At 37.2% G+C, this 27,168-nt stretch overlaps 2 protein-coding genes across 17 annotated transcripts in view; both read right to left on the bottom strand.

Annotated features, from left to right (window-relative positions):
- The window catches only part of MAGI2 (membrane associated guanylate kinase, WW and PDZ domain containing 2), a 741,259-nt gene that overhangs the window by 66,314 nt on the left and 647,777 nt on the right, over positions 1 to 27,168 (bottom strand). For 13 of the 16 annotated variants that reach the window (XM_069877803.1, XM_069878147.1, XM_069878544.1 and 10 more), the window contains 4 exons: positions 27,022 to 27,053; positions 23,360 to 23,549; positions 8,079 to 8,170; positions 794 to 986 (listed from right to left, as the gene is read on the bottom strand). In XM_069877803.1, the coding sequence (XP_069733904.1) occupies positions 794 to 986; positions 8,079 to 8,170; positions 23,360 to 23,549; positions 27,022 to 27,053 (507 nt within the window). Of the gene's footprint in view, positions 1 to 793; positions 987 to 8,078; positions 8,171 to 13,693; positions 13,736 to 23,359; positions 23,550 to 27,021; positions 27,054 to 27,168 lie in introns of all 16 variants that reach the window. The other 3 variants (XM_069878960.1, XM_069879041.1, XM_069877971.1) reach the window with 2 other exon arrangements.
- The window catches only part of TMEM60 (transmembrane protein 60), a 322,734-nt gene that overhangs the window by 170,912 nt on the left and 124,654 nt on the right, over positions 1 to 27,168 (bottom strand). The gene's annotated exons all lie outside the window — the stretch shown is intronic.

Here is a 27,168-nt window from a genome sequence, read left to right as displayed (position 1 = left end):
TTTTGCTCATTTCTGGTGCCTCAGTGAAGTGTACTCACCACAAACGCTTTAAAACTTCTTAAATAAATTTCTTACCTTGAGTAAGCAAAGGTGGCAATGTAACGGCAGTAAATTCTCCCTTTAAAGCTTTAATAGATGCTGCCATACTTTTTTTTCCAGCTTCCAGTGTTCTTCAACAATTGAGACTGACCTAGTCTAAAGGTTTAATTTACTTCAGATTCTTCATATTGTTTTAGGTTTATTTTCTGAAAGTGTCTGTTTGAAGGGAGGATTAGGCCCTGTTCCTGGGAGCTGCTTGTGCCATGCAGAAGGTTTTCAGCCTGTCTGTGTTGCGGTTGAGGGGAAAAACTCCAAGTGACATCAGTGAGACCAGAAATGGGCTTTTAACACACACAAGAGTGAAATGAGTTCCTTCCCTGAACAGTTAACAGTCTTTGAGCCTTTCTCCAGTTGCTTATTGACAGGATCAGCTTTAATAGCTTTAGCTTAGGCGAACGTTTTGTCCCTGAAGAGCACAGAAGGAGACAGCACAGACCAAGACAGTATGGAACAAATCCAGCACACTCATGATCACTGCCCCGGAATTGCCAATATTGTTTCCACTTTTGAAGGAAACAACACTCAGCAGTAGTGTTTTTGTCACAGAAATGAGGGACACATATTTGCAACTACTCTTTCTTTCAATGACACAAACATTAACTTCCATTTTAATTTTCTTTTTTAAAACAGCACCTGTTTGTGCTGCGAGCATTAAGATCTGTTTTTCCTTTCAACTTTCCCAGCCTTCACTCACCCGTGGGCAGCACTTTTCTCCTCACAGTAAGGTTCACTTGCCCATTTCGAGCAGCATTATGCATAAGATCAATTACATATCGGTGGGTTTTGCCGGCCACTGGAATCCCGTCTACATACACCAGCTCATCCCCAGGATGGAGACGACCATCTCGATCTGCTGAGCCCATCGCAATAACTGCTCCAATGAGAATCTAGGCAGTAAAGAAACAAAATTCCATCATATATACACTGAATGCACACAAAGACACAATCTCCAATTTACTGCAATGATTTTCCTTTCCTGTTGAAATTAAGTTAGCAATGCAATGCAAGTGAAGAGATGTGTGTGCTCCAAAAGCTTTATTCCGCCTCTGTGGGTATGATTGAAGATGCTTTCTTGCTTTTGGTAAGAAGGTAAGATGTTTTCTACCTGCATAGGAGTGATACACCTGAGAAATCTGACCTAAGGATGGTTTATCTGATATCTTCAAATCAAGAAAATCTGTCTATAGGGCCTGTTTATATAGAGTTTATATAGACTACATCATACAGAAGACCTAAAAAGATTATCTCCATATAAAGATCCTTTTGGCTTAAAATTAGTTAGTCTGCATATTTCTTATCTAAGGTCCCTCACTGCTGTGTGATGTTAGCAACTGGAGTAATACACTTGAGGTCGGTAGTAGAAGTGATCCCACTACACTGAATTTTCTCTGGGACTCTTTAAGTGAAAGAAGTGCTGTATTAAATATTGTTACTCATAGTGAATAACTGATCAGATAGTGGTTGATTAGTAAAGTGGAAAAACAGGAAAAATGTCAGCTTACTCTGGGCAGATGTTGTTTTCCCAAATCGACATTTAAATGTAATTTGTATGGGCCATATAAACTAGTAAAAAATCTGTTCAAAACCTTTTAATGACTTTCTCCATTTTATATGCACATAAATTCACATAATTTATTAGAAGAAGACGTATATATTTTCCCTGTGGAATAACTGGTAGAATGGTTGAGATAGATTCAAACAAAACCTGCTTTGTTTGAAAGAATATTAAAGCATTTGCAGACCACATTCCAAATTTTCCTTCATCTTGTTCTGTGTGAGACTGAGCACAGAATGATGGATATGACATGCCGTGTGACAATCTGCTTTAAATAATAAAAGATAAAAGCTATCAAGTATTGCTTTTCATGATGAACTGCAAAGGCTAGATGTGGTAGTCGCACAGATGGTCTTGTGTTTTTTTGTGGTCTTAGCTACAGAGTTGGAAGTATCACAGCAGAATGTTTAAATGAAACCCCTTGTGGAGCCTGGAGAATTTTCCTCAGTTTCTAGCCTCCCTTTGGCTCCCTTTTTCTTTCAAAACTTAGCAAAGAGAGAAGATGATGCGGCATTTTTCTGCTTCCTGGTGTTCCTGGGAACCTGTTGAGCAGTGTGAGGCTGAACTCTTTCAGATTCTCCATTTTGTTCTTCAAACAGTGAAAGAATATACCTCAAAGCTTTGGAAAATTCTTTGTGCAAAATTCAACTACAAATTATGTTTTTATGCTCCTTTACTTGACAGGACAAAAACTGTCCAAAGCTACCTTAAGGTAGATATACACCAAATATCCTCAAAATCTTTTCATTTGGGCATCTCATATGAGTAAAATTCTTTCTAGTTATCTCAGGAAGAAGCAGGTGGTAACCCTCTGCGGCTTGGAAGATTATAGGGACTATCTTCCTTCTTCGGTTTTATTGAGCATTTGCAATTTCTATATAATTGGCTGCTCTTTAACCTTTGGAGAAACACAAATGATGCTCACAGCATGCTAGGTCATCAGTATCTACTGCAAAGTGCAAAAACTCATTCTAGTTTTGACTAATTAAGTAATTATTGATGATATTTCACATATTCACAGTGGATCATGATTATGCTACTTAGTGGTGGAACTGACTCATAAGATATGCAGCACAGTCCTACTTTAGACACTTCAAACAGGTGCGTTTGTTGAGGTGATGGCCAACATATCTGTTATTTGGTATATTTAATAGCAAGAATAACTTTGTTTTCCTTCTTTTTAGGTTTTTTTTGTGTTTGAACTTGTTTCTTATCTAGTATCTTTCCTCGTTTCACGTCCAAGAAATTTCCATAACAGTTATAAATTCTAGAAGCAAAACACAAATTGGAAAGATATTTATCACGATTGTATTACCTCTGTAATGCAATTTCATAGTGGCATGAGATTGCTTTGAACATGTGAAGAAAAAGATGAGGACATGCAGGCAATAAAGTGTGTATTGTAGAGAAAAGGGAAAGTTTCACCCATTGCTTGAGAATAAACATGAAAAATGCTGGAGTTAGGAAGACTGTGAAAGGGCATAATCTTGAAGCCTGTATCTATTAATTTATACATTTTAGTCTCTGTTTTGTTACTGGCTTTCTTTGGAATTCTTGGTAATAATTTTACTTTTTTTAAAAATTTCTCTGAATAGAAAGCTGCAGTTTCCCAGGCTCATTACTTAAGTAAAATAAATAAGAGATTCATATAGGTGATTCATCTCACCTAATTTTAAGTGTCTATAATGTTTAAATCCAAGATAACCATCTGAACTCTCTCTAAGCATTGCTAAAAATAGGAACTCTTAAGGTGTGGTCTGCATTATCATAATGTTCTGCACTATGGACATCTGTTATGTCTTAACAATGTCTGTTTCTTGGCACTGAGCATAAAAAGAATATAGACATGCATCTTGCAGGCATTTTGAGAAGAACCCATAAATCTGTCTTGAAGATGAGACTTTCAGTGTAATGTTCGTACATATTTGTGTAATTCTGAGTTTGAGCAGCACAAATGTATCCAAAATACATTTTGGAAGAGCAATTTGCAACTTCAGTAAAGTTCCGATTTACGTATATCTGCAACCTTTCAGTGATATTATAATTCATTGTAATAGAGTCAGATTAACTCCTCAAGTTACTTGGAGATATGATAAATACCTGTTTCAGTACAGTCTCATGAGATTTCAGAGTTGATTGGAACTTGTACAACCTAAAGTCTTGATATTTGTAATTTCTCAATAAAATTAAGTCTTTCCTTTGGAAAGCATCTTTATGCTTACAAATATGAAAAGCAGCACTTTCTCCTTCTAAGGTGCCAGGCAGCTGATATAACTAGAAGGAAACTAAGCTACAGTCCCTCTACAGTGTCAGTATTATAAATCTAAAAAAAAAAAAAAAATCCATGTGGATTCCAATTCTTTGAAAAACTTATTGCCTTATGCCTAAGAATCCATTTGCCTTTTTAGAAATCAAACCACAATGACAAAAAGCAATGAAAGCTTCCTTTTGTTCTGTGTTATTTGACTGCACAGCAGGAGAACCGAAAAAAACGTTTCAAAGTATCTCAGTTCTTGTTTCATAGGAAATGCAGGGGTTTGGAGGACAGGCAGAAACTACCTCTCGTATTCTGGAGGTGAAAGGAATGGGAAGCTGCAGGTGGGCTGTCCATGGGGATGCAGGCAAATAGTGGAGGAGCGAAAACAGAGTTAAGAAGTTTTGTATTTGGACTACAAAAGAGATGGAAACTAAAAAATATAGAGTACATCTGTTGTCTTTAATAGTGATGACTCTAAGCAGTGAAAACAAGTAGATGGGCAATAAAAAGGGAGCAAGAATTGAGAAGTTCAGCACTGCAGCACCTAGCTCTAAGGAGATGCTGTTTTGCCATGTAGGATCCTGAGCCTCTTATTCATTCCCGAGGACTTTGAGACATGGTTTGTGGGGAGACATAAAGTCTAAGATTGATAAGTCTGAGGAAAAATGCTATTGTATTTACAAGCCCTGAAATAGAGATAATGGCCTTGAGGCTAAGTGTAGGCTGAGAGCAATTGTTTAGCAGGACAGTAAAGTGTCTTAGAAGGTGGTTCACAGAATGCAGCATTTTTAGTCCTACTTTCCAAAAGCAGCAAAGTGCTTATCTCTGCACTTGCTATCCAGCCATGACTCTGAATTTGGACAGTAAAGGGTAAAGGTCAGCCCTTCTGAACTGCTTCCTCTGAAACAGTTCATTGCACAACACATGTAGCCTGGAGGCAAAGGTCTCTTTTCCAAATTCCCACTCTACTGGATTGTTGAGCAGAGACATAAATTCAGGTATCCTGCAACTCCAGTATGTGTTCTAAACTGTAAGAATGTTAGATATTCTAGATTAGTTTTCTCATACACCTTTAGGTTGAAATAATTCCATTTTATATAAACAATCATTTTTTAAATGTGGCGTTTGAGTTGTACTTTTCCCCATGAGAATGTTGTAAACCTCCAAACTGCAGAGCCAGTCAGACACACAGTCTGTGACTACTTAATTATCCATTTGTAATGAAAAAGCACTAAAGCAGAGACGAAGAGGCTTTCCTGGAACACTCAGCAGTCTTCTAGACAGGGACACTTTCCTAGGAGATTGTAAATGCCAGTAGACATTACAGTCTGAAGCAGGTAGAGGGAGATTTCCAAATTTTGCCAATTCTTTGGCGAGTGAAATGATAACATGGGACATTTCCTCTAACTCCTAACAGATTTCTGTTTTGGTTTCACCTAGCAAGCAAGCTTCCAGAACCCAAATTGTCTGGGCCTTCCAGAATAACAGGAAAAATGCTTCATTGGAGAATATGCAGATGATGGCTCAGTGGCCTCATTTTATGTGCAATGGGATGTGCTCCATCGAAGAAAGTTAGATGTCAAAGGGGCTTCAGGCACATTGCAACAGTAGATGATGAAACAGTGTTGAAGTCCTTCTGTACAGCTATACTTTATTTAGTTTTGAAAATCCATTCCAAAACACCTGTTCTAAAAAAGTCTCTGCATCCCATCTACAAGAAGGGTCGCAAGGAGGATCCAGGGAACTACAGGCCTGTCAGTCTGACCTCAGTGATGGGAAAAGTCATGGAGCAGGTGATCTTGAGTGCTATCATGAAGCACATGCAAGAGAACTGGGTGATCAGGCCCAGTCAACACGGGTTCACCAAAGGCAGGTCTTGCCAAACTAACCTGATCACCTTCTATGACAAAGCGACTTGGCTCCTGGATGAGGGAAAGGCTGTGGATGTATCTTCCTGGACTTCAGTAAAGCCTTTGACACAGTTTCTCACAGCGTTCTGCTTGAGAAGCTGTCAGCCTCTGGCCTGGACAGGCGCACACTCTCCTGGGTGGAAAACTGGTTGGATGGCTGGGCCCAGAGAGTGGTGGGAAATGGTGTGAAATCCAGCTGGAGGCCAGTGACAATTGAGGTTCCCCAGGGCTCAGTGCTGGGTCCAGCCCTGTTCAATGTCTTTATCAATGACCTGGATGAAGGCATTGAGTGCACCCTTAGCAAGTTTGCAGATGACACTAAGCTGGGTGGAAGTGTCGATCTGCTGGAGGGCAGGGAGGCTCTGCAAAGGGATCTGAACAGGGTGGACCGCTGGGCTGAGTCCAACGGCATGAGGTTTAACAAGGCCAAGTGCTGGGTCCTGCACTTGGGGCACAACAACCCTGTGCAGTGCTACAGACTATGAGAAGTCTGTCTAGAAAGCTGCCTGGAGGAGAGGGACCTGGGGGTGTTGGTTGACAGCCGACTGAATATGAGCCAGCAGTGTGCCCAGGTGGCCAAGAAGGCCAATGGCATCTTGGCTTGGATCAGAAACGGTGTGACCAGCAGGTCCAGGGAGGTTATTCTCCCTCTGTACTCGGCACTGGTGAGACCGCTCCTTGAATCCTGTGTTCAGTTCTGGGCCCCTCACCACAAGAAGGATGTTGAGGCTCTGGAGAGAGTCCAGAGAAGAGCAACAAAGCTGGTGAAGGGGCTGGAGAACAAGTCTTATGAGGAACAGCTGAGACAGCTGGGGTTGTTTAGCCTGGAGAAGAGGAGGCTGAGGGGAGACCTCATTGCTCTCTATAACTACCTGAAAGGACGTAGTAGAGAGGAGGGTGCTGGCCTCTCCTCCCAAGTGGCAGGGGACAGGACAAGAGGGAATGGCCTCTAGCTCCGCCAGGGGAGATTTAAGCTGGACATTAGGAAAAAATTTTTCACAGAAAGGGTCATTGGGCACTGGAACAGGCTGCCTAGGGAGGTGGTTGAGTCCCCTTTCCTGGAGGTGTTTAAGGGACGGGTGGACGAGGTGCTAAGGGGAATGGTTTAGTGTTTGATAGGAATGGTTGGACTCGATGATCCGGTGGGTCTCTTCCAACCTGGTTATTCTATGATTCTATGATTCTATGATTTCAATCGGTACTTGAAGCACCTTTTTTAGAATATAGTGCATTTGTTTATTTTTACCGGAGACATCAGTAAACTATTAATATTTATCAGTACTTGGACAGACATTGACAATTTTAAAATAGAGGAGCTTCTTTGTTTCTCAGAGCCATGTGTTGGTTAATGTTAATGCTTGAGTGACAACTATGTTATTCTGCATGAATTTGAATATGGAATATATAAATCTGTCAACTAGTTATACATTAGCTCAGAAAAGTGGTAACACAGAACTGAACTTATGCATAAGGTTGAGATAATAAAAAGTTATCATTATTGACTTGGGATTAGTCCTCACTGACAAACCATTGTTACATCATCAAAGTTATTCTGAAGGAGTCCTAGTTCTGTATGCTTTCTCAAAATTATAGTATTTATACATATCATTAATTTACCAAGATATGTATCCATTTCTTTTAAAAATTGTGTATATGCTTTATTTTGTATTTTGTTACACCTGCAATGAATCTACGTTGGTTTTGTTACCTGTTATTTGGTTATGGGGATGTCTCCCTCCTAATGGTATAAAGCTACAATTATTATGCCTGATGCATCACGTGACATTATCATCTAACCTGGATCATGAACTACTCTTCCCTGCTGGGGCCTTCTGTGTTTCTGGAAATAAACTGCATTGTCAACAGTATCTTTTAACCTTATGCATATATAAAGTCTGCCTATGTTGAACACAGTTACACAGAGTCTTACATAATCTGATTTTTTAAATCTTCTGCTTAACCTTGGTTTTGGAAGTCCAGAATTAAAAGATGCCAGGTCACACTCCACAGTAAAGGCCTGAGTGATAGATATACTGTGTCTAACTTAATTTCTTTTGATTCTAACTTAATTTACTGTGACATCTTTTAGATGCAGACAGCCTGAGAGTCCTGTCTTTTTCGATGGATGAACAAGAAAACCATTTCATTTATAGCTTTGACATGGTGTCCATTTGGGTTCAGCTTTGTAGTAAAATTTTTCTGACCTTTACACTGATTTTAGAGTTATAAAAAGGAAAGTCTAGAAGAAATAACTCACAGGCTGTCCAGGCTCATCTCCTCCCAGGATTCTGAAGCCAAATCCAGACTCCATTCTCCGAAGATGAACATCCAGCTCCTTGTAATCGGGACCTGGTTTAAAGGGAAATCCCACTAAGCAAAACATTTTGGCTTTGTCTTGAGAAAAGACATCTTCCCTCCCACCTTATGTTCATTGCTCATGACTAATGGTATCCTGGTTAGAGCTGGTGGAAACAAATGGGACACAATGTGTTGTACACAGACAAAAGGGAAACTTGAAAATGTAGGAATCTTGAAGGATGATTATGTTCAGCAGAATATACTAAACCAAGCTAGAACACATTCACAAGACAAGAGTACTGGAATGCCTGTTCAAAATAGAGGTTATAAAGATGCCTTCTTCCTACAACTGACTCCATAATATACTGCTGTTCATCCACCTCTGGCATTTAATTCATAGTTTCCTTTCAGTTCATTAAAACCTAAAAAGAATAAACTGAAACAGGAGATACAGATACATAGAAAAATAATCAGTCTAAGTTAGAAAAGATGAGTAATTATTACAGGTCATTTTAGTTCCACATACAGATATATACCAGTATGTCTTTATATGTAATGTAGCTTTTAAGTACTCCACTTGCAGGTAATACCCTCAATAAAGAGTTTTGATGAAAGGTGTCACTATAAGCCTCTGACTCTTCTGGTTTAGATTGAAAGATAACATAATTACCTTGAACTCCTTAATGCTACTCAATTGAAGTCTCAACAGTTTTATGAATCATAAAATTGTGGTTCCATATGCCTGCATAATGTGTCTGTAAACATATATTCTGCTTTGGAATATATCAGCTCAGGAATGCAGTGACTTTTAATGTCAGTTTCTTATATAAGTGACTTCAGCTTTGTGAGAAAGAGTTCATTGTTTTGGGTCTCAATGCCCTCAAAATACAAGAGGGAAATTTTCAATAATATTTCAAATCATATGAAGCGAAACAGTAAGCAGTTAGAGGACTAAGAAGTTGTGTATTTGGACTGTTGCTTTGTCTGAATGTTTAGAGATGCTCTAGTCTCATTGCCCAAAGCAGAACAGTGATTAAAAAAGTATGGTCTTTCATATAGATTGCACTCTGGCCTATAAACTGTGAAAGCGTTTGGCCAATGTCAACTTATTGCCTATGCCAAATGACAAAAAGAAACAAGATTTCAGTAAACTGTTCATGATGTCTCCAGTTGTGCCTTCTTTCCTCAGGAGGAAAGGGACAACAGATGGCTGAAGCACAGTATTTCAGCAACTCTGATTTACAGACACCTCCCAGAACCATCAGTGGACACCTCACAAACTGTAGAGTTGATCAGCTTTAGTGTGGAATTAAGGCTGATTCAATTCCAGTCAGGTCTTTCAAGGACAGACACATAAGTACAGGCAGTGTGTCTATACTACCACCGTGCAATAAAAATCCTCTAGACAGCACCACAGTGATGCTTTTGTGCTTTAATGCTTGTGGAGTTTCCCCCTTCTCTTGGACTAGAAAGTGCACCATTTCAGCAATGTATATTGGTATGAGTGAAACTGCATCACAAATATTTCACTTAGAAAAATTAAAGTATTACCTTTCCCAAACAATTTGCTTCTCATATATTTGGAAGACAATCCCAAGCAGATTCAAGCATTGTACTGACTTTTTAAATTGTAATTGATAAGTGTCTCAACAGTGAATAGAAGAAAAAATTAAGTTTACACGTGCATGGTATGTTAATTTAATGCAAATGTTGTTTCAAAGTTGTGAGAGGCAAAGGAATTTTAAAATAAAAGCAATATTTTATCTTTACCTGATTTTCTGTGAAAATAACAAGTAACAAGGATGAAGCTCAGAAATAGCGAGAGGGCATTGTAGGTAGACACAGTAGGATTACCATTTATAGCCCAGGTCCAACAGTCAAAGGCACTGTTTCCAGCAGTCTGTCACAAACCAAGCACTACCTTTATTTGCACACACATGAATGAATATGCACAGTTCAGAAGACATTAAGAAGGTACAAAAATATCAGGATGTGAAGAATACATACTCTAGCACACTGAAATGAAAACTTCCTTCAAACACATACATTGACAAAACTGATCCAAACCAATGTTGGCACCAGACGCCAAAATAAGAGGTATTATTTTTATTTTTAAGAGGCTGTTTTTCTACCCTTTTGCAACTGAATAGGTGATCTGGACTGACCATGAAAAAGGATAGGCTAAAAAGATTATGTGCTGTAAAACACACTGGAAGCCTTTGGATAAACTGACTACACCATCACGCTTGCTCAGAAGATCCTTCCTTCCCAAAGAACTGGAATTCTACAGAGCTCATTTTCTGCCAACTCTTACCAGGTTACTGAAAACCGCTTTTGAAAAATAATGCTCTTTTCTGTCCCCCCAAGCGAACAAAACATGGAACTAGAAAGAATCCTTGGGTTATCTAGTCCAGCTCCCTGTTATTGCAAGCCTCTGCAAGTAAATAACACACAGAACATACCCATAAAGATGTGTGAAAACAACACTGGTACCTCAGCTCGTTTGTGGCCTTTTTCACTAGGTAACCTGCCTCATTCAGAATTTTCACTGATGGATTTCACCCCATGATTTTACTTAGTTTTTCACAGTAATATCATACTGCTTCTGACTGACCAGCACACTCAAGAGTGTTTCCTCCACTGCTATTGTTAGTTGTTTCAGCTTTCATGATTGCTGTGACACAACTCCATTGGCTGCACTGACCAGCTCTCTACTGGTCTGGAGACAGCTACATTATAGATACATGAAGTTACGTATCTGAATGTGGACCTGATTTCCACTCTTAGTTTTTGGGTTTAGGTAATTAATAAAAATAACACAGAAGACTTAATGCAAGGCTTTCCGCTGATGTTACCCTTCCAGTCCAGAAACTGTTCTTTTAGCAGAATTGCTTATCTGCTTTCTAGCCGTTCCTGCTACATTTTGTGCTAAGCACTGTCTTCTCCAGGCTAACATGGAAGCACTTCAGTTATAACTGGCATTTTGTAAAATGTCTACTTGAATTGTAGATTGTTTAAACATGCATTGCTTGTTTGGTGCAAAAAATCAGTTACTAGCTTAGTCTGACACAACAAGTTTTGGTAAACTTGTTTTGCATTACATCTCAGTTTATCTCCGTATCTGCAGTTGGTCTTTAATCACAAGTAAGCTATGAAGTCTTGCTGCTGCTGAAACCCCTTTTCCACTGTTTCTTAAAGACAAGGAAGTTATTCACTACTATGCATTTTTACTACAGGAGCATATATGTGGTAGATTTACTGAAAGTCCTTACCATTACGTGGCAGCAATTTCAATATTTCTGAATGTACATTGATCAAGTAATTTAACTCATATAAGTTATTACATTTCATCTGATATTTCTTGAAGTGTATGCTTTTCTATGATTCTGGTACTTTCTTCCTAACAAAAGATGATCAGATGAACTAAATTTTGCCTTTCCTTGCTGAAGAAGATTTTCAGTTGATCATACAAAGAAAATTACCTACATTTACAGAAGAATGATATTCCTTTGCCTTGTAATATACTGCAAACTGTTGGTTAATATAACTGCATCATAGAAATTGGACATCCCCTTTTTTTTTCTCTTTGGAAGATAGATTAGCACCTTGCAGTTTGTGCCAAATAAGAAGAAATGAATAGGTCTGCAGATGCAGGAGTAAAGCCAAGACTAAATTAGTACAGTCTTTTGCACTGTTTGCTTTTCTTTCCAGTCAACTTAATACACCTGAATGTCCCATCTCCTGCCAATTTCCCTGAAAGGAGAGTTTCAGCTTAAAGTCAGTATTTCTGATGGAATAATATGTGCAACCTGTGCAAGAATGACAATGTTGCCTATTCTCCCTTTCCTTTCTGCACATTTATATCAGAATAAGAACTTTAGATTTGCCTGCTAGTAACTTAATTGTCTTTTTTATAATTAGGACATTTTGATTCTTCTTTTTGTGTATAGAAAAACTTTCATAACTGATCCCTTGGCCTAGAAGCTTAAAATAACCCCAAACAATTCACTTTGCTAAGATATAAAACCAGCTGACTCCCCCATGAATTTGAGCATGATATTGGCCAAGCTGTGATCTGATCATTGCTGCAGAGTAAGGATGGTAAAAAGCATTGGGAAATTCCACTTTCTGATTCCTGGACAACAGGGAATTTCCTTTAAATGTAAAGGTGCCAGAACAGGTTACCACTGAATGATAGTGAGTTCTTATAGGTGAAGATGTGATTGTCAGCTCTCTACTACACTTCTGAACAGTACTAATTTGAATTCCTAAGTAATTCCCATTCTTAGGTGTACATGCTATTGTTTCTTAAAAGTATGTAGAGAAAATATATCCCTGGAGATTATTAATTCATTTTTCTGTACAAGTCAAATTGCACAAGTGCCATGTGAATTTTAAAATGATAAACCTGGTATTTGGGATGATGCTGTAAATAGTGAGATGGATTTATTTTTTTCATTAAATCTCATCTATATTGAAATTAAAACAAGGATGAAGAGTGTCAGTAATAATGCTACAGTCTTACTGGGTGTACTCCACTTTCCTGCTAAAACCAAACATTAATCTGGTCTCCTTTGCTGAAGATGGTGAAGATTTTTGTTCCATGTAAATAATTACTGTGAATTGTGATTGACATAAATCTACCATAATTTTTTATCTGAATTTCAGATGCTCTTGAAAGACATGAAAAGCTTGAAAAAAGTTGTGGGTTGGCTGGTCTCCAATGTCAGCAGCATTTTAAAAACATACTCATTTACTCTTGATATTTGTAGAGAGGAAACGCTGGTAAATAGATGTTAGTGTAAAAATCAGCAATGTAATAAAAAAAAAGAAAAAAGAAAAAAGAATTGGTGTGCTGGCCGAGTTATTCAATGTATAAACCCTAATGGGTATGCAAAACCAGTCCAATATCATATTTAATTTACGATGTCTGTCCAACCTGTGTAGGACTAGAAAAGACTTTAATGACATTGTCAAAACAGGCTGCTTTAAGTGTTCACTTAACATGACCGCATTAGAAAATCAAATATTACTGGTTTTTAAGCATGTCAATTGCCATTTTACAATTCTGATGTTGATTCAAACACACACAAAAAAGCTTCTGTTTTTGAAAGTCTTGCTTTTAGCTTTTTACAAAACTAGAGTTATCTATGGGAGCAAGGAATGGGTGGATCTGCATAGTACATCAGTTCTGTTCTTTTGCAAATGAAGAAACAATCATTTCAGTTTTACACAAAATGTTGCATAAGCTTAGATTTGGACATGAGATATAGAGCTACATTTTTATGTTAAGGAGTGAACACTAACATATGAAAGCACAAATAAAATATTGTAAAACATACACAAAGACTGGCTGAGGAAAAAGAAATACTTTTCCTTGCTCAAAATGCAAATCTATGATCAAAAGATTTAGAGTTAGCATTCCATAACAAAAAATGCATACAAAAATAAAAAGGTGACTGGGCTGTCATGATTTGCCGTTATCTAGGGAAATGATTAAAGAAAGAAGAATAACTAAAACATAAAATGAAGGACAATTAGTTTACAGAACAATGAAGGCTGAAGAATACTTGCCAGAGGAATCCACTCGCAAACCAGTCCTGGGCAGCACTTGTTCTGAATAGGAAAATGGGGAATTAAAGATGAAATAAATTTCTCAAGTAATTTAAAGATGCAGCATAAATTCTCTGCTGTGTTTGAATTACTGAAGTGCATTTTCTACTTTTTATTACATTTATTTTTCTCTCCTCCCCTCCTTCTTGATGTCCAAGGTTTACATGTACATATTCCTGCTAGACATAGACCTCCCTGTCCATTTCTATGCAAAGTGAAAACAGATGGTAAGATGCTAACGTTCCTTTAACATAACATAAGTTATGGAGAAGATAAAATTTTTAATGAGTTCAAAATTGTGGAAGTTGGTGATAATATCTGTGCTTATTCATGTACAGAAATAAAAGGGAAAGTTTAATGTTTGTGCCTAGATGACTTGACCACTGCTTTTATTTAACTCAATTGCAAAAAGCCTTTTATCATAAAGAAGAGCAAGATTTTGCTAGAAGGTTGTATGTTGCCAATGACAACAACTGGTTGTACGTGAAGGCAAATGCAAGTAAACCCATTTAGCCTAATTTACATGCAGGTAGTTTTACAGTATTTGCATTTCACTAGATGAAATGCAGCAAACTGATCTGCTTTCATATACAACTACTTTGCTGGCATTAAAGGAATCTGGGACAACTCCATAGCTGAACTCACTGTCACACTTCCTTTGCTGATTCTGAAATGTTCTGACTAGGAATTTCTAGCCAGAATACCTAGTTTTATTATCTCTGCAGCATCAAGAGTGAATTTTAAAACATCCCAAAACAGAAGTGATTTTCACTGGACTACCAACAACAGAAAGGTAAATAAAGTGCTAAACATGTCTCTAAACCTGAATATCATATCACACGTATTTCATGGTACAAACAGGGTAAGGTCTGTCACATCAGCATCTGTAGGACAGCGATGCAACATGTATGTTGTCTTTCTGAGTTAGAAGGAAGACAGGAATGGAGTTCATACTGTAAGTAGGTAATACCAGGCAGAAAGCAGTTATTTCCTCTGTGGGCAACTCTTTACTCCATTTGAAGAATTTGGAATAAAGCTACCTGCCTTCTGGTAGGCTGCTTCCTAAAGACAACATGGGCTGCCACAGTAGCAGCTGAATATTCATAGGTCACTTGAGTCAATACTTAATTAATGCTCTAGGGCGAAGACATTTTCCCAGAAAAGGAGTTGGAGGTCACTGAATGTCTTATGACAATTTTTTGGTAAGAGTATTTACATAACAGCCATGATCTGTTCAAAGTCAGGTGACTGCTCCCCTGGTTACCTAAAATACAGTATAGACATTCCACTGGATGGGAACATCCCTTTGGATTTGGTGTTCTTGTTGTTGTTGTGTTAGGAGTTGTGTCACATAGGCTATGGTGTTTTAGTTTATAGGTGCCTGTGTGTCTTTAGTTTTTAAAAGAGGTAATTACTTCACACACTTCAGATTTTGGAAAGTGTTCCAGGATTCTTTGAGATGAGAGGTGCTATCTAAATGTAAATTAGTGCACCGGCACATCTCCTGAGAACTGGAACCTTTGAAACTGATGCTGCTCCACTGCAAACTTGGAGAAATGATTTTTTTTACTCACATACTTTCAAGATTTTAATGGAATCCTTAAAAGAGACAGAACGATTTTAATGCCCTGAAGGTAATTTCATCTTGATAGTCTCAATATTCTTTTAGGTTTGAAAGGACCAAAACCTTCTCTATTGGTCATCCAGCTAGAGTTACTCTTGAGCCACTGTAAAGTTTGTTCACTCCTGTTTCCATTTCTACCTGCAGTCACTCTGATATCCCTTAGAGTTGGCCTCAAGTAGCGAAGTGAAAGAAAATTAGGGACCAACTTGCTAAGATAGCCAAGTATTTTAAGCAAGTTAGCAGTACCTTTTTTGCAAACTGTTGCTGTGGTCAGGCAAATGTACCTGTTATGAGATAATCTCATTAAGTCTGATTTGGCTTCTGTTCATGAATAGGTGTCTTTTCTTTGCTTCTGCAGAATTTCATATAGCCTCTTGGTGTTAATTATCTCACAGTCAGCTATTCAAAATGTAGCATTGGTTTTCATTGTAGTTCACACTTCACACACAGAAACTTGGAATTTCACTAGGCTGAAAGTGTTGAATAAATTTTTTAAGTTCTTAAAAGTTTGATTACTAGCAATTCAAACCTAAGTGCAGACCTGTATATTTGGTAAATGCAGGAAAGCAATGTTCATTTTAGGAAGAATCTGACATCAGCAATTTAGGTCTGTGTGCAATACAGGACATGTGTAATTATATCACTGATACTTTGAAAAATAGAATACAACCTCTGAATAGCCGTGCTCATGTGATAGGCAGGCTGTTGGCAACTAATAGAAAACTGACACAGTTCTGGGCTCAAAAACCCTAGGGAATAGCAACTTCCAAGTGAAGATGAAGGACCACTGGGACTGGTCATCAGCCAAGCAAAACGCAGGTAATTCGTGAAACATCCTGGTTCCTTGTATCTACTAGGAACAAACTGATTGAACTGGCAGTTTTACCAAAATACTGAGACACTCTAGAAAGCCCTTTTTCATAAAAAATGGTCAATTAGTTTTTATAGGAAGCTAACCTTTATACAAGGATTTTGAAATTTTCCATTTACTAATTATTACATTTATTTTCGCATTTCCTAACCTTGACTAAATTAAACCTGCCTCCACCACTTACGAAACGAGGCAGCAGAAGACATGTTTAGGGAGATCAGGACAAAGACACAAGGCTACTCAACACAGTTACCATAAATTGGCATTCAAAGTGCAGAAGTTTTTAAAATGTTGATGTGATTAGTGTATTCTCCATACAAAGCCTTTTTGGTTGAAATTCTGTGGCTACATTGTCAGAGGCTGAATTGTAGCCTCTTATGTGAAATGGGAGTGAAATGATTACAAAGTAGAGCTTGAATGAAAAATAAAATACTTGGTAAATTTGCTGTATTAAATTTTTTAGTTCAGGTAATCTGTCCTAGAAACAAGAACAGGGAAAGTAAAACTAAGCAGCGTCCTTCTGAACTGCTACTTGTGTGTGATTACAACTAAAATAAATGTCCACCATTGGGACTACTCTGTGTGTTCTGGAGAACAAGAATGCAGCTACGCATATCAAAAATCTTGCTATACATCAACACTTCTTCCATGTCATATTAGTGCAAAGTCAAGGTTAACTTTGCTATTCGAAGACAGAACAGTAACATCTAGCTTGATGTTTAATTTGAAATAGATGACACTCATGATTTTGAAACTGAAACTATTTTGAAGCTGCAAAATATTTGCAAACAGATAAAAAATAAACAAGACCTAGGTCACAATCCTGACTTAACTGAAACCAATGGCAAAAATACCAGAGTTCTTTGCTGTCAAGATACAGCCCTAGGAGTATCGTTCACGTATAACATAACACAAGGCTATTCTTATGTGCACCAATGGAGTCACTGTTAGTCTTTGGAGGAAGAATTATGCTGAAGAAAGATAGGGATGATAATATTTATTATCCATACTACATTATTTTCTGGATCATACTTGATTGAATGTTAAATACATAGAACAAAACTATCATTAAGAAACACCTGTACTTCAACAGCTCAGCCCTGGCCATGCTTTAGGTAAATAAGAATTTTACAAATGATGAAAATGATTATGATCATGCGGTAACATCCATTCTAAAGCTGGTCAAGCCGTAGTTTGAAACAGCACAGAGGTGATGCAGTTTCCATTGGTCCCATGCACCTATGACCAGTTCCCCAATGCTTACAGGACAATTACCTTAGTTATTATTTTGACTTCTTAAGTGCACTCTACCACTTTGCAGATGAAAATCTATATGTAGATCTTTTAATAAAGTGTAAATTGTTCAAGAGAAATGAATACTGCATCTTTAATATCACCATCTGTTGTAAAACTGATGCTTCATATTAGCTTAGGTAATTTAGGACATTGCAATCCAGCAATCACTGTTCATTTTACATCCACAGTGCTCTGATGGTGATAGTCTCTTAATTCCTCTTGAAAATGCTTTTGATTTCATTGCCAGTTCTTATAACCAACAAATTTGATTTGTCATTGTGAGCAACTCTTTTTGCAGTGATGAACAATACAAAATAATTTGACATTTGTCTGCTAAATTCTTTCTCCTTTTGTTATGTATCATCTCATATAAAAAAAAGGATTACATTCATTTAGTAATAGAAGTTCTTAGGCCTTCTCTATGCTGTCACTTGGAGTAGCAACAGATGCAAGGAAAACAACGACTTGTACTGTTTGGAAACTCCTTTAAGAAATTACCTTCCTGTATCTCCGTTGCTCATACTCTAGGTCAAGGAGTAGTTTGATGATAATACATAGCAATTAGTCATTTCCCAGTACTCTTTTAATTACTAAGTGCAGGCAGGCATATCATTGATATAAAGGGCAATAACTGGTGAAAAGAAATACTGAAAGATGTAGCAAAATGAGCTCAAGGAAGATTTGAAACTAGAATCTAGTTTTCTGAATTTATAATCCCAAATCATTTGCCTATACAAAAAATCTATTTCTGTAATACTTTAGAATACTATGCATTTAATGTCATCAAAGTGGTACTTATGTACCTATATGTACATATATGTATACAAGTTTTTAAAGCGCCTTAACCAAAAGGTAATTTTTTTTCTTTTTTTTTTTTTTTGCAACTACAGAAGAGCAAAAATGGGAAAAATTGTTAGAGGCAAAATTTCTATAAGGAAAATACTGTCTGAAAGAATTGCAGTAACAATTATGTATAAAATTTCCTTCAGTTTTTAAGACTGTAACTGTGTAGGTCTTCAGCCAAGAAACTTTGAGAAGAAAATCCTGCTCAGCCATAGCCTATGCCAGACTCCGTCAGAAGATAATGCATTCAGTTGTATACACCTAATATTTTTTTTTTGCTATATATTTTTTTCCTAAGTATCCAACTCAGGAAACCCTGACAGCCTTAGTATTTTTCTGCAAGTATAGTATTTTCAGAGTTACACATAATGAGTCAGTAGAATGCCATTTGAGAAATCTTTCACACGGCTCATACTTGAATGCATATCTGTGCTGAATACCTGCAGTGATATTCCAGAGGAAAGGTGGACTTTGAATATGTATTGACATGCTTGTCTGTGACCCTTGGAGAAAGATATTCATAAGTCTGCACAAGAAAATACACTTATTTATGAAGGCTAGTAATGCATTATGCTAATACTTTTGCTATTTACATGTTTCACAGCTGTTGGTGGACTTAGCTTTTTGATTCTTTTCCAATTTAACTAACTCTTTCGGAGAAAAAAAAATTAATGCCGCACATAAGGTAGCTGATGGAATTGAAGGAAATTTGGGAAACTCATGATACCGTGGTCAGAGGATAAAAAAGCATGGGAGATTTTGAAAGCAGAAACCTTTGTCCTGCCAGTAAAAGATGGAACTGTAGTTGTTCAGATTTCACTTTCAATGAGAGCTTATCACTTATTGTATAGTGATATACAATACAATATTCCTCATGGCTTATCTCTTCCTACTGGCATTTTTATGTCACATCACCAGCTTTAGAGTACTACACTAACTGAAGGAAATATGTAACCTAATCAGTGTAAAAAATATTTATTTTACTGCTTTATTTAGAGGAATATTAAATCAAACTTCTATTATACATTTTATGACTAGAGAAATATTATAACATTATGATTCCCAACAGCTTTGGGTCTCCTGTTTGACTAATGCCTGTCTACAGAGGTTCAATATAAAATATAAGAAAGGATAAGGAGAATTTATAAAGGCAAAATGGTAATTTCAGGAGGATGAGTTCTCCCAGTGACAACCACAGAGCTCCAGTTACATCTGTAAGAACTGTTGCATATCAAGTCTTATAATTTGCTTCATTAATAGGAAATTCCTGATCTGATGTTCCATTTTCTAGCTCCTGTACCTAAATTCCATGGTTATCAGCAGTATCATACTGTCACTTATACGTTGAGAGTTTTTGTAGGAAGAAAGGTGTTAATGATTTGCCTCAAATTAAGAGCTGGATGGGAAAAGGAGAAAGTATCCAGTTCTTAGAGCAAGTTGTCTTCATTTCAAACTTTTGCAAAATAATGTAACAGCAGAAAGCTAGATAGGTTCTCTTCATCAAGGAGAAGAAATAAGGTGGGGGGAAGAAATAAAAAGAGGAAAAAATGCAGAGAGATGAAAAAAGTACCTGCAGAAAGGAAAGACAAAGAAAGAAGAAAACAATTGCCCTTCTTTTGCTTTTAGGCAGCTGTTTTGGATGATGTGGTAATCTCCATCAGACTTTGGAAGCACTTTCTGTTCCTTTTGGGTTACTTGGAGCTACTGAGCACAGCTGATGGGTGAACGCAGAGGCAGGTGACAGCTAACAGGTAAGATTTGACAGGTAACAGCTAACTTATGACATTTTTCCCAAGGAGCTGTAACTTACAAAATAGAGTTGCACTTTGCTTTTGTACTAATGCATGATTTTATTTGTCTCCAGGCTGTATTATTAGAACAGTCTCTACAAAACTGTTTCCAGTGTGGAAGTAGTACTCCTTTGTAACTCATATGTGTTCATTAAAAATTGAAATATCCCTATCTCACACAGGGTCATGCAGGTCCTTCATGTGCCTGTGGTGGAAAACCACTCCTGTAGAAAGAAAAACATCCTTTTTTAATGAAAATTTTGTGCTTGAAGCCCCTTTCTAACATTAGGTAGGGATGAACTACCTAGCAACTACAGTAAACGCTTGTGAATCAGGCTCCTTGGGTCTAGTTCTTGCTCTGCTTCAAGTCATGTCACTTGTGCTCCTCACAGAACTATGCTGTGATGTGTAATGTGCTTGGCTCTGACAAGGAAGCAGGAGGATTTGATGAGGTCCTGGTGAGTTCTGACTGTGGTGAGATCCTCTGATAAAGGGATCTGTAGAAATTCAGAGCTGTAGCAGTACGAAAATGAACTGTTTAGTAACAGAGTCTCACTGTGAGAGAAACAAAGACCCAATACTATCTCTTTCTTTTTGAGTTTTTCGGGTCATGATTGTTCTCTTTGCACTATTATTAGAAGATGAACCTCTTCCTTATCAGGCTTTTCCAGGCGATAAGGCAAACTTACTTTGAGATAAGAAATACATAAAAAACCCCAAAGTGACTGAACTTTTCCTGTACTTTTTAAGGGTATATCTTTATTGAGGATAACCAACCTGACACAGCCATATGGTAGGAAACTAAGTATGTATTATCTTGAAACTTTCCCTCCCATATACTCAATTCAGATGAAAAATTTGATTTAGTCCTGGATTTCCTGCCTGTTGTTTCTCTCACTTCAGGAAACACTAGCACTACATGGAGAATAAAAGCAATCAAAGGCTTGATGAACTGAATTTGCTAAAATGTGTACTTATGCATTCAAGAAACAAAAATATTGGGGAGAACAGAGATGTTTTGAGGCAGTTATTTTTGACCAAAACAAATGAATAAGTGTAGAAGAGCTCTGGTTGGGAACTGAGGAATCAGGCTTACAGAAAATGTTTAAAGAATACCAGAATTAGAAGAGAACAAATTCAAGTTTTCAGGTTTAGCTAGAAAATCAGAACACAGCTGGAAATCTGGGAGGAGTGGTTACTGCACTCTTACTTTTAATTCATCACTTTCTTGTTTTGGGTCAAACAGCTTCATGATTTTTAATTCTCATTTTTTCTAGGTAGCTGTCTAAAAAGGGCTTGTATACAGTTTCCAGTTGCTTCTTGGACAGAACTCAAATACAATTAAGCCATTTAAACACAGGCTTTAGGACAACTCCAATGTACGAGTTATCATTTCTTCCTCTCATGAAGCATATGCTCCTGAATACAGCAGATAGTATCAGTCAAAGACCGGAGTTCATGTTGGTCAAGAAAGTTCACAGAAAACTGGAGAAGGCATCCATCAATAATAAGGACGCAATTTATTATTATTTTATTGAATGGTGTGATATATCTTTTAGTGTAATGTATTATCTTTTGGATTGTGAGCTAGTCTTTGTAGTTGACAACAGATCAATATTCCCACAGTTTTTTGAAGGGCAAATATGCATTAAGCCCATTTGCTTTCATTAATTAGGGTGATTCTGTAAATACAGAACTTCATAATGAGGACCAAGATGAAAGCAGATGCCATATAAACATGTATCCCATATATGTACATGGTATGTATATATTTTTCTTAATTGTCTTAAAAAGATATTTGTTTCAATACAGGAAGTCTGTAAAGACCGTTAAGATCAAGTCCAACTATAAATATAAAACTAAGTCCATCACTAAACCATGTTCCTGAGTGCCACATCTACACCTCTTTTTAACATCTCCAGTGATGGTGACTCCATCACTTCACCGGACAGCCTGTTCCAGTGCTTGATAATCTTTTCAGTGAAGAAATTTTCCCTAATACTCAATCTGAACCTTCCCTGGTGCAACTTAAGGCCATTTTCTCTTGTCCCATCACATGTTACTTGGGAAAAGAGACTGACACCCACCTCACTACAACCTCCTTTCAGGTAATTGTGGAGAGCAACAGTCTCCCCTGATCTCCTTTTCTCCAGGCTAAAGCATCCAGTTCCAGTTCTCTCAGCCGCCCCTTGTATGACTTGCTCTCTTGTGAACCTTCTCCAGCTCAGACTATCCCATTGCATGCTGAAGAAATTTGTACATTTCGGACCATGGATTATCCTGGTTTAGGTTTATCTTTATATCTCAGGGCCCAACTAATATGAATGTCCTAAAATGGATTAGCTGCAGTGCAGTATTTTATATGTAATTTATAAAGTAATTTTTTCTATAGGCTAAAGTAATTTATAAAAGGAATTGAAAGGGGGTATGTGCAAGTAATAACTGCCATAAAAAAGCCTTCATTAAAAAAACAAACTATTTTGAAGCATTGATCATAATAACATGAAAATCTCTGGATAATTTAGAATAATGCTTTTATCTAAAATATTCTGTAAAATAAGTAGTATATAATTTTAACCTCGTTTACCCTTGTGGAAAATATGTGGTACGCTCTTCAAAAAACATGAAAAATAAAATCAAGATGGGAATCTTGATAGCTTGATACTGTTTTGTGTGGATCTTCAAATAGTATTTATTAATGCTATGGGTATCTTTCTAACTACCAAGAACAATGTGAAAACTTGTCGAAGTAGTTTTTATAAAACAAAGTAAAACTGAAATTTCTTTAATAAACTTCCCTTTAAAAAGAAAGTAAGTGAAACAATTTTATATTGATAAATTCACATTCTCCCACTGGAATGGACAGAACATTAAGTTTCTTCTTAACTATGAAGGAAAATAACACATCAAAATATAGTAGCATATCTAGTTTTCTTCACTAAGGATTTAACAGTCAAAATCAGGATAGCAAAAGTATAAAGAAAAAAAACAATGAAAGTCAAACTTCAGAATCTAGGCAAGATCTAGGAAAATGTACGTGTAGAAATTTTGAATAATTTATAATGGCCTCTATCACTGGGATTATAAATGCTTTCATTAAGGTACAAAAGATAATTATGGAAAAATCTGTCTGTAGTGACACATTCATAGGCAAAATCTTAAAATAATAGATGGTCAGCAGGGTGAACAGGGCTTTCACTTACGCCTACTTTCATAAATAGCTCTTGATTTCTCATACAGCTCATATGGGTCAGGTTTTCGTGGATCAAAGGCCTCTGTTGAATCAGGAAATGAACTCCGGTGAAGAGTGGGTGGATAGGGGATATTCTGTGGCATAGCTGGAGCAGACAGGCTTGTTTGAGGGCTGCCTTGATTCTCCCATCGTTCCATCATCTGGAGTAAAAACAGAACAGAAATAAGTGTTGCAAAAACCGTGACTTCCACAATGAGCCCAAAGACACTGATTTCAGTTAAACATGTATTTTGCATGATTAGCAAATCCTTTTGCTGTCTTTTGAGATGAAAAGTGTGCGTTGTGCCCTTTATAAAATGGCTTGGTCAAACGTACTTGTTAATTTGTTACTCATGCGATCTTTCTCAGACATCATGATCTCAAATATGGATTAGGGACAAGCATTACTCCTGAGGCATATTGAGAACCCCTTCCCCCAGAAAGCGTCGAGCTATTGGAAGTTATTTCGCTAAAGGTAGAATCTGTGAAGATACAATTATCAGAGTCATCAAAATACACAACTGAAAGCAGTGCTTAACTAACAGCTGGCCAGAATGGTTAGCAACTGAATGATCTTAATGCTGTATCTTTTGAGAATGCATGAAAACAGCTAGCTGCCCAGGGAGAACAGATTACTGTAACTGCGAGCAGAATTTGCAGCTTCAGTTGAACAAAACAAAACAAAACAAACCCAAAGAGAAATCTATTACAGACAGTATTTGAGCATTTTGGGATAAATGTTCAATGATAAAGCACAGAACATGGTGAGAGAAAAGTGAGCATTAGGCTGATGCAGTCTTTTTCATTTCTTACTGTTTCTTTCTTATATACAAAATGACACTGGCGTCATCCAACTGAACTCCCAAGCACCAGATAAGCTTTTCAACACTTCCAGACCATTTAGAGAAGTACCCAGCTGTGTATTGTCAATGCATGAAAGCTGCCTCAATCCACATTGTCTTGAAGTCTGCCCTTAGTGGTCTCACAAGTACATCAAGACAGGAGATAATACAAGAAACTGCAAAAGAAGACTCGGGGATCTGCATTTTTATCTTTGAAGGAGTTGGCTACTAATTGAATTGCATTAGCAAATACGTTTGAAGAGGTTAAGTCAAACAAAACACAAAGGTTTATCTCAGGAAATAAATATTTGCATTATTTTTTTTCTGTGACCCATCCTGAAACAACGGATGGTAAAGCCTCCAGAACAGTGCGTTCTCACATGTAACACAACAATCAGTTAATTGGATGAAAAATGACTCTTGGAAACAAACCGAACTGTGATTAAGTACCACCAGCTTCTAGTGTTGAATCAACATTGCCTTATCAAAGATGATTATGGGTTTACTGCCAGCTTTCTCCATAAATTCTGTGATTATCCTTTGCCTTTAGTTCCTCAGTTTCAGAAGATGTTTGGCTCAGCAGGTAGGCTTTGCTCCCTGTTCTGATGATTAAAAGCATCACGCTTTTTCCGCACCAAGTATGTGTGGACTGCAGATGTTTTAAAGTGGTCCTGGCAAACATGCTGAGTGATTGCCACTTTATACATCCCAGGTGATCTGACAATCTTAGCTTCATACTTAAAATAAACAGAATATGGATATCGGCCATTTTAAGTGATTGAGGACCTCATTCTTTATACAGGGCAGTGTTATAATTCAAGCTGTGCCTCTGTCAGTTTCAGCAGCAAGAAGGGCTGGTTCATTAGAGATTATGAAGGAAAAAAGATCTAGGTATCTCAGTCAATCATAGGATGACTGTCTTGCATTAGTATGCATTGGATATGATATTTAAGTTGAGAAAGTAGTAATGGTATGTGCTAAAGGTGAAGATATGGAATACTGCATTCAGTATTCACCAGTGTTGTTCAGGAAAGACACATTTATTTTGTGATGTGATATATGAGGGCATCGTAAGTATATAGATCCTATACAATGCAGTAACATATGGAGATACCCGAGTTGTCATCAAATTAGCTTAGGTATAGAAAAGTACCTGGGGTAACTTCAGGTAACCTTTACAGCAAGATAAGATTACCCTCTGTGTTTGATAAATTAGCCTACGTGGCAAGTCACAAGAATAATAGTTCTGATAGCTCTTCTGTCTCTAAAGGAATTACCTCAGGTATATATAAACATATGTACAGTATATAATTGTTTCATTTGAGGGTTAATTTAAAGATCCCCAGAAACGAATCTGATTATGACTTTTATGTCTATATAGGAAAGGAGAACTGGACTTAATATCAGTTCCTTAGAATCCAGGGAAATAATGGAGATTTCTGTTTAGATCTTACCTTCAGTGTGAAATCTAAAAAAAGAATGCAATTTAGTGAAACCAAACTACCTACCTACCTTATTGCTATGAAGCATAAAGTCATGTGGGGCTCTGTCTATCTAGAAGTGAAAGCTTCCTAATTTCTTGCACAGTGGCAGAGAAACAGAACACTTACCTCTTTCAAATTGTGAAATTGAATAAAATTTAAATATTTAAAGAAGGCTTTAAAAAGATAACAGAAAATATAATTATTTTTGGTGAGTAAATTTTTCCCTGGAAGAAGGACAAGAAACTAGAGATCAATTGGGAAAACCCTATTGGGTCCCATATGTCTAGTACTTGCTTGTGGTTTATCTCTTAAATCTTCGTGTGGTGTTAAAAACAGAACAAAACATTCTTATATGTGGGTAATACTGCTAACATAAATAGTTACTTGAACAGAAAATTACAAGGGGAATTATATCTCCCAAGCCCAGGTCGATTAGTTAAATAGTCACATAGTGTTTTGCAAAGTGATTTATCATAATGCTAGCTCACAGATGAAGGTGCTCTTGGAAACTTGTAAGTATGGCATTGAGTGCAGGGCATCAAATCTAAGTTGGGGTAATGGTCTGATGACAATGCTTATACTTCAGATGAGAGATAAGCACTACTTTAAGATCTTTGCAGTAGAAATAAAAAACTAGAAATAAAAAACTAAAAATAAAAAACATAAAAAAGACAACCAAAACCAGTAGCCTACGATGATTTCTTTTTGCTCTGTTGTCATTGAATGTTGTCTCTAGTTCAAAAAATAATATCATGCGGCATCAATAGAATAAACACAGTCATTGCTCAAAGTCTTAAGAGTAGGTAACGTCTTCATACCTTGGGATTTACTCTTAAAATCATAGAAACATAGAAATGTTGGTTAGAAGGCACCTCAGTAAGTTATCATGTCAAATCTCTCACTTGAAATGTGACTACTTTCAGCTCCAGGTCTACTGAGTCAAGAAAGAATAACAATCACTTTAAGGATGTTAAACTCAAGCCAACTAGATTGGTCTCAGTGCTGGGGTCTTCTGCTGCATTCTCCTCCAGCCCCCTCATTGTTGAGTCACTGCATTTCTGGTTCTTGACACACTTCTTAACATGGACACGCTCCTTTCTCCAGATGACTGCTGGCAGACTCCAAGTGAACAGATCTGCAGAATTTATTAGTGAGGTCACCCCTGATGCTGTCTCTGACACTTATGCACTGCTGAGTGGTGTTTCATGAGCTGGGAACAGAACGATTAGGTGAAAGTCTACAGAAATTTGTTTTGAGTAATAGTCATCTTATGAACTCACTGCATATAGTTTTGAAAGGGAACTTACAGGCTTTGGAGTTTTCCATGGAGAAAAGAAACCTGAAATAAACAAAAAATAACATTAGCAGATTTTTCTGATGCATAAAGAGTGGAGGCTCTGTCATGTCTATGCTTCCGTTCTCACTCAGGTCTGCAGATAGTATTAATATACATG

This window comes from Phaenicophaeus curvirostris, chromosome 1 (assembly GCF_032191515.1).
Source record: "Phaenicophaeus curvirostris isolate KB17595 chromosome 1, BPBGC_Pcur_1.0, whole genome shotgun sequence".
NCBI classification, from domain to species: Eukaryota; Metazoa; Chordata; class Aves; order Cuculiformes; family Cuculidae; genus Phaenicophaeus; species Phaenicophaeus curvirostris.
Note: the sequence above shows the minus strand (reverse complement) of the source record. Positions and strands in the feature narration are given on the sequence as shown.